Here is a 12,210-nt window from a genome sequence, read left to right as displayed (position 1 = left end):
GGACCTGATCTTCCCAAGAGGCAGGGCTGGGAGCCAAGCCAAGAGCCAAGCAGCACCCCCTTGGGTGCAGAAGAAGCAGAGGTTGTCAGGGATGATAGGACCACGGTCTAAGTCCTTCTTGCAGGCGCCGCCAGCCTGTCTCGGGTATCTCGGGTCAGTTCCCATGGACCTGCTCAGGCTCATGCTGGCCTCTGGGCCAATCCAACTCCAGGCGAGGGGCTGCCCGGGAAGGACAAGCAGGGGGCATTCGAGCTGAAGACCTCAGGGACCTTCCAGCCTGCCCGTGGTACAGAGGAGGAAGCAGGTCCAGGGGTGGGGGACAGCTTGCCTAAGGTCACTCGCTCAGTGAGCAGCAGGCCAGAGCACAGAGCCTGGGTCTTCGAAGCAACACAATGTCCCCTCCACCCTGGGGCTGAAGGGACAGGAACAGCAGGGAACAGGTGAGCCATTGCCAAGCTTCAAGCCCCGATGAGCTCCTACCGGTCCCTGCTCCACGCTCCCATTCATACAGAGCACCTGGGAAGCAAGATTTGGATGAGGAGGAGGAGGGTCAGTCTCAGGCTCCAGACACCCCAGTGTGAGCCGAGATGGGGCATCTGCTTGTCACAGACTTGCCCAGGAGACAAGAGAGACCATAATAGGTGCTCCCTTCCCCCTGGGGAGTCCTCAGCCCCTCCTGAGACCAGGAAAACCTCAGGCCCAGAGAGGCAAGGAGGCTCACTCCAGTCACACAGTAGGGAGGGACCACATCAGGAGTCCACCCCGCCCCATCCCGCTCACGGGGCGAGCACTGCCACGGCAGACCCAGGTTCAAATCCCAGCTCCACTACGGGGGACGTGGGGGCTGTGTGATGTCAGGAAGCCCCTGGCCACTCTGAGCTTCGGCGTCTTCACCCGTCGGCGGAGCCAGTACTGCCCCCTCACCAACGGTCAGCTCAGGAAACAGATGCGGAGGGCCCAGGGCTGTGGGTGACACATAGTAGGTGCTTTGCACAGGTTTGTTCTATTTGAGGAGGAGGCGAGAAACACAGGCCCGGGTGAATTATGAAATAAGGGATCCAGGAAAGGGCAGCTCCCAGCCCCTCCCCAGACCTCAGCTTCCACATCCGTAAGACGAAGGGATGGGACTAAATTATCTCCGAGTCCTCCTAGCACTGAACAAGCTGCCCCTGCCTTCCTGTCTCCTTCATTTACCCTCTGTGAGGGCACTAGCGGCAGAAGGGGGAGGGATGGAGGGTGGGATTTTATTGAGGTGGAATTCAGATACAATTAACCATTTTAATGTGTAACAACAATTCAGTGGCATTTAGTGCATTCACTGTGCGGTGCGACCACACCCCTGTCTAGACCCAGAACATTCTCCCTCCCTGCCCTCAGCCCTGGCAACCACCAACTGCTTGCTGTCTGTAGATTCACCTATTCTGAATATTTCATATAAATGGACTCATAAAATATATGACCTCTGTGTCTGTCTTTCACTTTGCATGTTTTTCAAATTCATCTACGTTGTAGCCTGTGTGAGCCCTTGATTTACTTTTATGGCTGAATAATATGGGATGGAACGTGTATACCATAATGTGTGTTTCCATTCATCCGTTGATGGACACCTTAGTGGTTCCCGCCTTTTGGGCCTGGTGAAGAGTGCTGCTAGAAACGTTTGTGTACGAGTATTTGCTTGGGTACCTGGTTTCAGTTCTTTGGGTTATGAAATCAGGAGTGCGAGTTCTGTGTCATGTGGTAACTCTAAGTTTAACTCTTTAAGGAACTGCCAAGCTGTTTTCCCACAGGGAGCTATGGGTTTATTTTTAGGAATTTATTTCTGGTGGTCGTGTTTATTCAGTGCTATACCCCTGGCGCACAGTAGGCATTGGATGCATATTTGCTGAAGTGACAAGTGAATCTCCCCACCTCCCACACCCCTCTCCCAGAGCCCCATCGCGCCCCTCTCCCAGAGCCCCATCTGGCATCATGTCTTGGGTCTGGAGGTTCCTTAGTCTGGGAGGCTGTGAGCTCCGAGAGAGAATGGACCACTTTCATCTAGCTGCTTGGGGCAGGGCGTCTGGAGAAGGGTCCAGTGCATCTGTCTCTCCCCTGGTGTGACTTGAGCTCCCCAGGGATGGCCAGAGTTGTCTGTTTCTAAAATCTGAAGGTGCGGGCAGCCCGGTGGCTCAGCGGTTTGGCACCTGCCTTCAGCCCAGGGCATGATCCTGGAGACCCAGGATCGAGTCCCACATCAGGCTCCCTGCATTAGGCCTGCTTCTCCCTCTGCCTGTGTCTCTGCCTCTCTCTGTGTGTCTCTCATAAATAAATAAATAAAATATTTAAAAAATAATAATAGTATAAAATAAAATAAAATCTGAAGGTGCTTCATGAAAGCAGCGCCCATGGTCCTGCACAAGACCCTCTGCCCCGCCTCTGGCAGCCCCTTGGGCAGGCTGTGTGGCCTCAGCCAGATGCCTTCTCCTCTCTGATCCTACACTCTGTCCGTCTGGGTACCTCTAAAGTTGAGGCCAGAGGCTGCACCCTCTCCTGCCCTGACCCCTGACCTCTGACCTCTCTTCCAGCTCCATCGGCCGTGTCCATCATGCACCAGGTGAGCCGCACAGTGGACAGCATCACCCTGTCGTGGTCCCAGCCTGACCAGCCCAACGGCGTCATCCTGGACTATGAGCTGCAGTACTATGAGAAGGTACCCCTGCTCCTGGGTGCCCTCCCCCCCTGCACCTCCCTGGGGCCTGGGGTTCCATCATCCCATGAGACCCAACCCCCTGGTGCAGCAGAGAGAGAGCACTGGCCTCAGAGTCAGGCTGCCAGGCTCAGCTCTGACTCCGGTCCTCCCTGGCTGTGAGACTCAAGCAGGTGCCTTGACCTCTCTGGGTCTGGGGCATCAGGCCAGCAATCTCAGGAAAAGGTGACGGTCACGGTCCTTTCCTCCCCAACACCATTCCTCTTGACTTCAGTGGGCCCGATGTTCTGAAAGAACTGGTTTCCCAAAAAGTTTCACCCATTCTGAAGCAGAGAGGTAAAGCCACTCAAGAGGGCTTCTGTACAGGGTGAGCGGAGAGCTCCTTCCTTCCCGGTGTCGCTCTGATTCCAGCTAAAATACTTGTTTTCATTTGCCTGGGCGCTGTTTGTTTGCAGAGTGGTTTCTCTTTGAGCTTTTAGATCAGACCCTTGTTACTCCCTTGGGGCCCTCAAGGACCTAGGTACCCGGGCTTGGAAGCCACTGAAGTCGTAGAGAAGCACTGGGCTAGGAGTGAGAGACTGTAGGTTCAGATCCCAGCTCCATCCGTACCCAGCCATGTGACCTTGGACAGGCATCTTACCTCTCGGAGCCTCAGTTTCCTCCTGTGTCAGGTCCAAAGGAGATTGCCTCTCCTGACTGGGGGCTGCGCAGGTCAAGGAGAAAAGGCAGGGACGGTGCCCAGCATCACTCCCGGTCCTAACAGAGTATGCTTTCCCATCCTCCCTTCCGCCCTGCCTGCTGCATGGTGGGCAAGAGCTACACGATGTGAGGCCAGGTGAGGCCAGCACATCTGAACATGGGCCCTGCCTGGGGTAGGAACTAGGGGGTGGATAGAGGAGCTGGACATCAGAGGCCCAGGAAACTCCCTCTTTTTGACTGAAGACTTTTCTTACCTATGTCTCGAGGCACCAAACAGCCAAAGAGGCTGTAATGGCCCCTGGGAAAGGTGTCATGGGGAATCTCATTTAGACTAAGGTGTGAATGACTGTAAGAAGTGCTTTGGTTGAGGGTTGAGAACTGGAAATGGATAGAAAAGCTCTCCCTCACGGCTGCGAGGAGGAGAGATGGAAGCAGTTCCAGCCACCCCTGCTGGAGCCCTGCCTTCTGAGCCAGCCCCTCCCTTCCACTCTCTGAACTGCCGGCTCAACCCAACTCTGGTGAGTCTCAGGGGGCCGTCAACTCCTATCCAGCCTCACCCAGTGGGCTTATTATTGCTTGTTTCCTTGCTCATCCCTTGCTGTAGGCAGTGCTGTCTGAGAGGCCAGGGCCATCCACCATCTTCTCCCCAGCACCCTGGTTGAATGAATAAAGGAATTGATCCCTTCCTGTGGCCTGTCCAGGGTGGAGACCTTGCCTTACCTCTGCTCTTTCCCCAGCCTGGCACACAGTAGGTGCTCAAGAGGTGCTGTTGGATGGCCTGAGCCGAGGCTGGCATGAGGGAAGCAGCTCCACCCCTCCTGGGCCCTCGAGGGCCTTAACGGAGCCTAGGCGTCCCGTAGCCTGAGCCAGACCAGCTGTTCCCAGCCCCAGGAGGCCCCAGGCCCTGCAGGAGCCAGCATCTCCACCCCCTCTAGCGGGGACAGCTTAGTGACTCAGAATTCAAAAAAGACAAAAAAAAAAAAAACTAATTAAGCAGCTTTATGATTAAATGAAACTGAACATGTTTGTCCTCGAAGACTAGAGCGGAAATGAGGAATCCCGGCGCGGGTCCTGCCTACGACCCATTTCCTACCAAGCTGGGAGGAGCCAGGGAGGCTGATGGAGGTGTGAACCGGGAAGGCAGCTCTGCCCTACTTTCAGCTGCTGCCCGGCATCCCCGGGCCCCCGGCGAGGTGGCAGGACCAGCACCCCTGCAGCGGCCGCGGCCGCCACCTGTGCATGTTCCATGAGCGCACACCGTGTGCCAAGGGCACTGCCTCCATCATCTCATTCCGACTCACGGCGGTGCCTTTCACCCGGTTGGATGGGAGGGGGAAGTGAGGCACAGAGAGGTTGTGTGGCTTGTCCAAGAGCACCCAGCTGCTAAGTGGCAGAGCAAGGATCTGGGCCTGTGCTCTCGCTCTTCACCTGGCTCTGCGGCTACTGGCTTTCTCTCAGGGATGCTTCTGGGATGACTGTTAACAGGTGGACCAAGGGAGGCTCTGAAGAAGGATCTTAGGTGCACATGGCAAGAGAGGGACAGGCCTGAGGTGATGTGATGAGACATGGCCCTACTCTCTCTGCCCCTCCTCCCAGGTCCTGGGGTGCCATGAGGGGCAGCTTGGCATCTGCCGGTGGAAGATGGACACTGTTTCATTCAATATCCACTGTCACCAACTCCGGGCTGGGCCCTGGGATAGGTACTGGGAGTGCTGAGATTAGCCAGACATCCCCAGGCCTCACGGCCTTCACAGGCCAGGGCAAAAGACAGATCCAGACACAAATTACCATGAGACAAGTTGTGAACTGGTCACAGAAAGGCCAGCAAAGATCCTTAGGGGCACCGAGGAGGGACCCATGATCTGCATATAAGTGAAGGGAAGTCTTCATTCCAGTGACATTTGAGCTGAGCCTTGAAAGATGCTAGGAGTTCACCAGACAAATGATGAGAGCAATCATCCCAGACAGCAGGAACGGCACATGCAAAGGTCCTGGGGCAGAAGAAGGCAAGTGTGGAGGAGCAATATGAACAAGAGCGAGACTAGTAGAGAAAGAGTTAGAGAGGGAGGCAGGGCTGGGATGTGGTGGGCCTTCTATGCCTTTGGAGTCTGGATTCAATTTAAAGTACTACGGGAAATCATTGGAAGGTTCTGGAATGATGTGATCTGACTCGGATTATGTTAAAGATCCCTGAAGCTTGCTGTGTGGAGAATAGACTATAGAGGGACCTGGGGGCACAGACCCTTCAGAGGGCTCTCACAGGACCCCAAGTGAGAAACGACGGTGGCATGGAGTAGGGGCTGGCAGCAGAGATGGTGAGAAGCCGACAGACTCAGACAGCATTTTGAAACTCAGGGGACCAGGGAAGCATGAAGGACAACTCCCAGTGGATGGTGGTACCTTTTCCTGGGGCCAGTGTGGGTTGGTGATATGGAGACACAGGTGCGGTGCTTGCCAGGGGTGGAAAGGTAGGGCCAAGAACAGAAAGGAGGATGTGCAGAGATAAAAGGGACACGGATGGACTGAATCAGGAGGACGGCAGACCTAAGGGGAGAAAGAAAAAGGAGTTGATGGCAAGGGTCGGAGGAGACGCCAGTGCAGGGGTCAGGGCAGTCTCAGTCCCCGACCTCTCAGGCTTCCAGGTCAGCCTGGCCGACCCATCGGGGAGGGACGGCCAGAACGCGAGCTGGATTTCTGACACGGGCTCTTCCCCAACACCTCGGAACCCTCCCGGGGCCTGCCATGGATTTCTTTAATGGACGCTGCACATCCTCCCAGGTGGGGAAGTTAGGCAGCCAGCCCTGCAGTCCCAAGTGGGCCCTGCCCCCACTGTCTTTCCCACTCCTCCTTTCCTTCTTTAGAAAGGGCTCTTTTTGGAGCGAGCTCTCCGCTTGGCCTTTCCCCAGCTCCACTGGGGATTTCCCAGCCTGCCCGGAGCCCGGAGCTAAAAACCACTTTGCTGGAAGGCTTCTGGATGCCGCTGACGAATGGTGTTGGCCAGACCCACGCTGGCTCTTTCCATCGGCTCCAGCGTCCTGGGGGAGGTGGCCTCCTTTGGCAGCTGCCCCAAAGCACGCAGGTTCGTGCTCCCTTTGGCTCCCCCAGCGCTCCAGGAGAAGATTTATTCGTGGGGCCACCTATGGCAGATGGGCCCCTGTAGGCCTCATCGATTTGTGTTTATGCAACAGGAATTTCTTCTTGGCAGAGTGGAGGGGAAGGAGGGCTGGGGGCGTGGGAGATGAGCTGCAAAAGTCCGGGCTGCGTAGGTTGTTGTTGTCCTGGGCACGTGGAGCAGTGTGGACGGTTGTCCAGTGCGGACGTGGAGAGCGTCGTTCTCTCCCTCATTCCCTTTTATACTCACTCATCCACTTCATGAATGTCGGTCAAGGCTTACCCTGTCACGGTGTTGATAACAATGACGGCGATAACCAGTATTTATTAAGTCCTTATGTGTCCTGGAGACTATGCTAAAAGCCATACCTATTTTTTTCCTATTGAATCTCCACACTCACTCTATGTGGCATATGGTGGTGTTATCCCACTTTACAGATGAGAAGATCGAGGCGCATAGGGCTTAAGAAATGCACCCAGTGCCTCACTGGCTCATTGGTCTCTGGGAAAAGGATCCAAACCAAGGACTAGTGGATTTTTTCCTTTTAAAAAAAAAAAAAGATTTTATTTACTTTTGCATTTATTTATTTATTTAGAGAGGGCGCATGAAGTGGGGGAGGTGGGAGGGGCAGAGGGAGAGAGAATCTCCAGCAGAATCTGATGTGGGGCTTGACCTCACGACCCTGAGACCACCACCTGAGCCAAAATCAAGAGCCCGATGCTTAACTGACCGAGTCACCCAGGCGCCCCAGGACTAGTGGATTTCACACTAAATTTCTTTCCCTGACCTGTCGATGCTTAGTCCTTATTCAGATAAAAGTACTCCAGCCACGGGAGAAAAAGGAGGGGAACTGATGACTCTAGAGCAGCCCCTTTGTGCCAGACATTACCTGATCACGACAACTGTGAGAGGCTGGCATTTAACTGTTCCTTTTCTGGAGTAGAAAACAGGGGCCCAGGAGAGAGAAGGGTGTTTCCCAAGGTCCCAGTGCAGGTTAGGGGAAGAATGGGCATTGACATGACTTCCTTTAAAAAAAAAAAAAAAAAAAAAGATTTTATTGTATTTATTCATGAGAGACACACATTGAGAGGCAGAGACACAGGCAGAGGGAGAAGCAGGCTCCCTGCGGGGAGCCCAATGCGGGACTCGATCCCAGGACCCCAACCTGAGCCAAAGGCAGACACTCAACCACTGAGCCATCCAGCTGCTTCCAATCCCCCGCTCTGTCCTGTTCCCTGTTTTAGAGAAGTGATTCCTCATTCTCCTGAGGCACCTATGCCCCTGGCGGTTACCCCCATCTCCATCCTATAATCAGGAACTGAAAACTTCCACCCTCTGTAAGTGGAATCAACCAGAGCAGATTCCATGTTGCCTGGGGGCACCTAGTGGACAATCTTGGCACTGCAACCCACGTTCGTGGATTTATTTTATTATTATTATTTTTAAGATTTTATTTATTTATTCATGAGAGACAGAGAGAGAGAGGCAGAGACCTAGGCAGAGGGAGAAGTAGGCTCCATGCGGGGAGCCCGACGCGGGACTTGATCCCTGGGACTCCAGGATCACGCCCTGGAAGGAAGGCAAGCGCTAAACTGCTGAGCCACCCAGGCGTCCCGTATTATTATTATTTTTTAATTTGTCTACAACGTTCCTTCATTTGTTAGTGGCAGTAGTTAGTGAGCACCACTGTGTGCTGATCCTGGGGGTCCCCGAGGTGAATGAGACAAGGTCTCTGCCCTCGGGAAACCCACAGTCCTCGGAGAACACACATGCATATCAGAACAACAGATGGGAGAGGAGACAATGAACCTGCAACTCTTCCTGGGACATCTGAGAAGTCTCCCCAGCAAAAGTGGTACTTGTTCTGAGTCTTGATGAATAAGGAACTGCCAGGCAGATGGAGAAAGGGTATTTCAGATAGGGGAAGCAGCAACTTGTAAAGCCTCAGAGTGTCCGGGGAAGGTAGGGTTGCCAAATAAAATATAGGACACCAGTTACATTTAAATTTTTTAAATAATTTTTAGTATAATTATGGTTTAAATATTGCATGGGGAAAACTTATACAAAAAAAAGTATTCGTTGTTTATCTGAAATTCAGATTTAACTGAGCATCCTGTATTTTTATTTGCGAAGTCTGGCAGCCCTACCAAGAAAGGAAGGGGAAGCATTTGGAGGACCTGGGGATGTGACAGGCAAGACTGGCAAAGGACAAGTCAGGAAGGGTCTGGAATGCCAAGCTAAGGAGTACAGCCTTTACCCTGTGGGAATCAGGGCAGGTCTCCGTGTGCACACCTCTGTGCTTGGTACAGGGGAGCAAAACCCAGCCGCTTCCTTCAGGAGTTAACAGTCAAGGCTGTGGGATCATCCTGTGCCCAGGATGAGGGAACATGGAAGAAACCCTCCTAGGGCATCCACAGCATGTGCTCTGGGGCTCAGAGGAGGGGAGGCACTTCTGGCTAAGAAGTCAAGCTGGCTACCTGGAGGAGGGGACAGATGAGCTGGCTCGCTCAGGAAAAGAGACTTTCTTTGTGCTGCTGCCCCCTGGGAGATGTGAGGGGTCGGGGGGGGAGGAGGCCCTCATGGGTCAGCCCCCCATATCCCATGTTCTTTCTCACCTCCTTGCCTTTGCACCTGGTGCTCCTTACCAAGCATGCCCTTTTTGACCCGGGTGACTTCGGTTTGTTCTTCAAAACCCCATTGCATCACACCACTCTGCAGAGAGCTTTGCTTGACTTCACTGGATGGCCCCTTCCTACCGGCGAGGTCACGTGCCCCCAGCACACTGTGCATATCCTACTGGTATCAGCGCTTTTTTCATATTAGTTCATTTTCCCCTCCCAACAAACCCTTGAGGTGGTAGGGACTATGATCCCCATTTTACAGATGATGAAAAGGAGGCAAAGAGAAGTCAAGAAACCAGCCCAAGGGGGAACCTGGGTGACTCAGTGGTTGAGCGTCTGCCTTCGGCTCAGTTCATGATCCTGGGGTTCTGGGATCGAGTCCCAATCGGGCTCCCGGCAGGGAGCCTGCTTCTCCCTCTTCCTGTGTCTCTGCCTCTCTCTGTGTGTCTCCCATGAATAAATAAATAAAATCTTTAAAAAAAAAAAAAAAGAAGAAGAAGAAGAAGGAAAAGGAAAGGAAACCTGCCCAAGGTCACAGAGGTAATAAGTAGGAGAGTCCGGACTTGAACCCAGAAAGTCTGGCTCCAGTTTGTGATGTTAACCTCTATGCTACGACGCCCGTAATGACATTGCACGCACTGAATTTAATTGTCTCAAGAGAGTTTTCAAAGGCTCTGTGGACCGCGCATGCACGTGACTGGCATGTACCATCAGGTGTGCCTGTTTCTGCACAAACGTTCTTAGCTTTCATCAGCTTCTCTGAGGGGTTGAAGTCTCCACACTGTTTGTTTTTCTGAACTGAGCTCTCTGAATCCAGCGCCCGTGCCTTCGTCCCTTGGAGTCCCCAGGGCCTAGTGCACAGAGGGTGTTTGGAGAAGGTTTGTGGGGTAGCTGACAGATGCCGGAACAGGCTTCATCTAGACTGGCAGGCACCTGCATCCAGTTCAACTGCATCTCCGTTCCCATCTTGTCCCGTACTCCTTGGGTCACCCTGGGCAGTACTCCGGTCATAAGTCGCATTCTGCAGCTCTCTGCAGGGAACATTAGTTCCTGGGTACTCAAGCCTTGGGCATTAGAGGTAGGTCCCTGTAGGTGCCTGGTTTTGAGTCCCAAGGAAGCCACCAGCTAATACATGAACTTGAGCAGCATTTTCCCCATCTGGGCCTTAATTCTTGCCTCTCTCAAGTGTGCTATAGCTGAACGGGGGGCCCTTCCACACAACGTATCAAGGCATGGAGCAGGGATGAGGATGCAGGAGTGGGTAAGGTAGGCCTTCTTCTTGGCTGTCTCCAAGAACTCACAGCCCAGACCTCAGGGTGTGCACACGATGGCCACTCAGCATCTGTGCGTTAGTCAGCTATCACTGAGGATGCTGCTGCAAAATAAACAGTCTCCAGAATACGGTGGCTTCCAAGTGCCTATTTTTCTTGCTCATTGGCTAGAGTCTGTGGGTCAACTGAAGTGGCCCTATTTCAGCCTAGGAGTTAGGTCAAGGTCTTCCCTACACATTTCTCATTCTGGAACCAGCTGTTCCCCAGGTTCAGCCCCATGATGGCCAGAGGCAGGAGCACAAGAGGCCAAGCCAACTCCACAAGCACATTAAAGCCTCCACTTGCATCATGTCCTCTAGAGTGTTCCAAGGACCAAAGCAAGCCACATGGACAAATTCGGCATCTCACCAGGCAGAGAAATATACTCTGTCTTCTTTTGTGGGAAGTACTGGGAAGTCACATGCAAAAAGTATGGGTGTGTAATTCTCTTACAGGGAGGGAGTGAAGAATTGAGAACCACAGATGGTTATCCAGTGGCCTAACCCACCCCAAGTGGCAGGAGTGGGCTCTGGGCCCTCTGTGGGCAACAGCCTTGCTAACAGTCTTCTCTGTTCCTTGGCAGGAGCTCAGTGAGTACAACGCCACAGCCATAAAAAGCCCCACCAACACGGTCACTGTGCAGGGCCTCAAAGCCGGCGCCATCTATGTCTTCCAGGTGCGGGCACGCACCGTGGCGGGCTACGGGCGCTACAGCGGCAAGATGTACTTCCAGACCATGACAGAAGGTGAGCAAGAGGAGGGCACTGACTCCACAAACAGAATAAACTTAAGGGCCACCATTCCTCCAAAGTGCCTTGGTACAAATTAGAAAAGGCGCCCGGAGGGTGGGGGTGACTGGGTGACGGGCACTGAGGGGGGCACTTGATGGGATGAGCACTGGGTGTTATGCTATATGTTGGCAAATTGAACTCCAATTTTAAAAAAAAGAAAGAAAGAAAAGAAAAGGCTCCCCCTCTTGTAGATGTCAACCCTCCCTGGTGGGCAGGAACAGGCCGTACAGAGAGGCACTGTTTCTGTGGCTGGAAAGCACGTGGACTCCTCTGTCACCATCATGTCGCAGGACTGTCAGGAGCTCGGCCCTAACTTGCAGAGAGACCCTGAGCAAGTCACTTCCCTTCCATGGTCCAAATTTTTCTCATCTACAAAATGAAAGCATCATATTCAATCTTTGGGCGCACACCTATTTTGTCTGTTCACTACTGCATTGACTTGCAGTTGGCTTGAGAAGAATGCTGAAGTTCAACAGGAAGAAGCGCTGGCGTGGATTAGTGACGTCTGCCCTGGGCGAGAGTGGGAGGCTGCAGCCCACATGCTGTGTGTCTCCCAGTCTGGGACCACATGGTCTCTAAGTGCCCTTCCTGCTCTAATAATCTTTGAAGACCAACAGAGTTAAGAGTATGGGCTCTGATGGAAATTACAGTGCTGATTCAGCCCTAACTGTGTGGCCCTGAGCAGCTCTGAGTCTCAGTTTTCTCATCTATAAATGGGGATGATGACTACCTCATTATCATCATCATCTTTATCCAAATTGTGTAAAGATGGGGGCTAAACGCATATAGCCTGGCCCAGGGTTGGCACTAGGTCGCACACATAGTTAGCACTCACCAAGTGTAGTTAAAGGTCATAGTTATTGCTGTGAGTCTGGCAGCCCTTTCACCAACCTGCCAAGCTCCAGGGCAGCTTTAATTATGACCAGACTATGGCGTCCCCTCTAGACCTGCTTTAATCTCTGGTCATGACCTTGGTCTTTGCCTTGCAGAA

General features: G+C 53.1%; 1 protein-coding gene across 3 annotated transcripts in view; it reads left to right on the top strand.

Annotated features, from left to right (window-relative positions):
• The window catches only part of EPHB2 (EPH receptor B2), a 184,861-nt gene that overhangs the window by 156,280 nt on the left and 16,371 nt on the right, over positions 1 to 12,210 (top strand). For 2 of the 3 annotated variants that reach the window (XM_077899203.1, XM_077899204.1), the window contains exons 6-7: positions 2,565 to 2,689; positions 11,012 to 11,174. In XM_077899203.1, the coding sequence (XP_077755329.1) occupies positions 2,565 to 2,689; positions 11,012 to 11,174 (288 nt within the window). The remainder of the gene's footprint in view (positions 1 to 2,564; positions 2,690 to 11,011; positions 11,175 to 12,210) is intronic. The other variant, XM_077899205.1, reaches the window with a different exon arrangement.

This window comes from Canis aureus, chromosome 5 (genome assembly GCF_053574225.1).
Source record: "Canis aureus isolate CA01 chromosome 5, VMU_Caureus_v.1.0, whole genome shotgun sequence".
Taxonomy (NCBI): Eukaryota; Metazoa; Chordata; class Mammalia; order Carnivora; family Canidae; genus Canis; species Canis aureus.
Note: the sequence above shows the minus strand (reverse complement) of the source record. Positions and strands in the feature narration are given on the sequence as shown.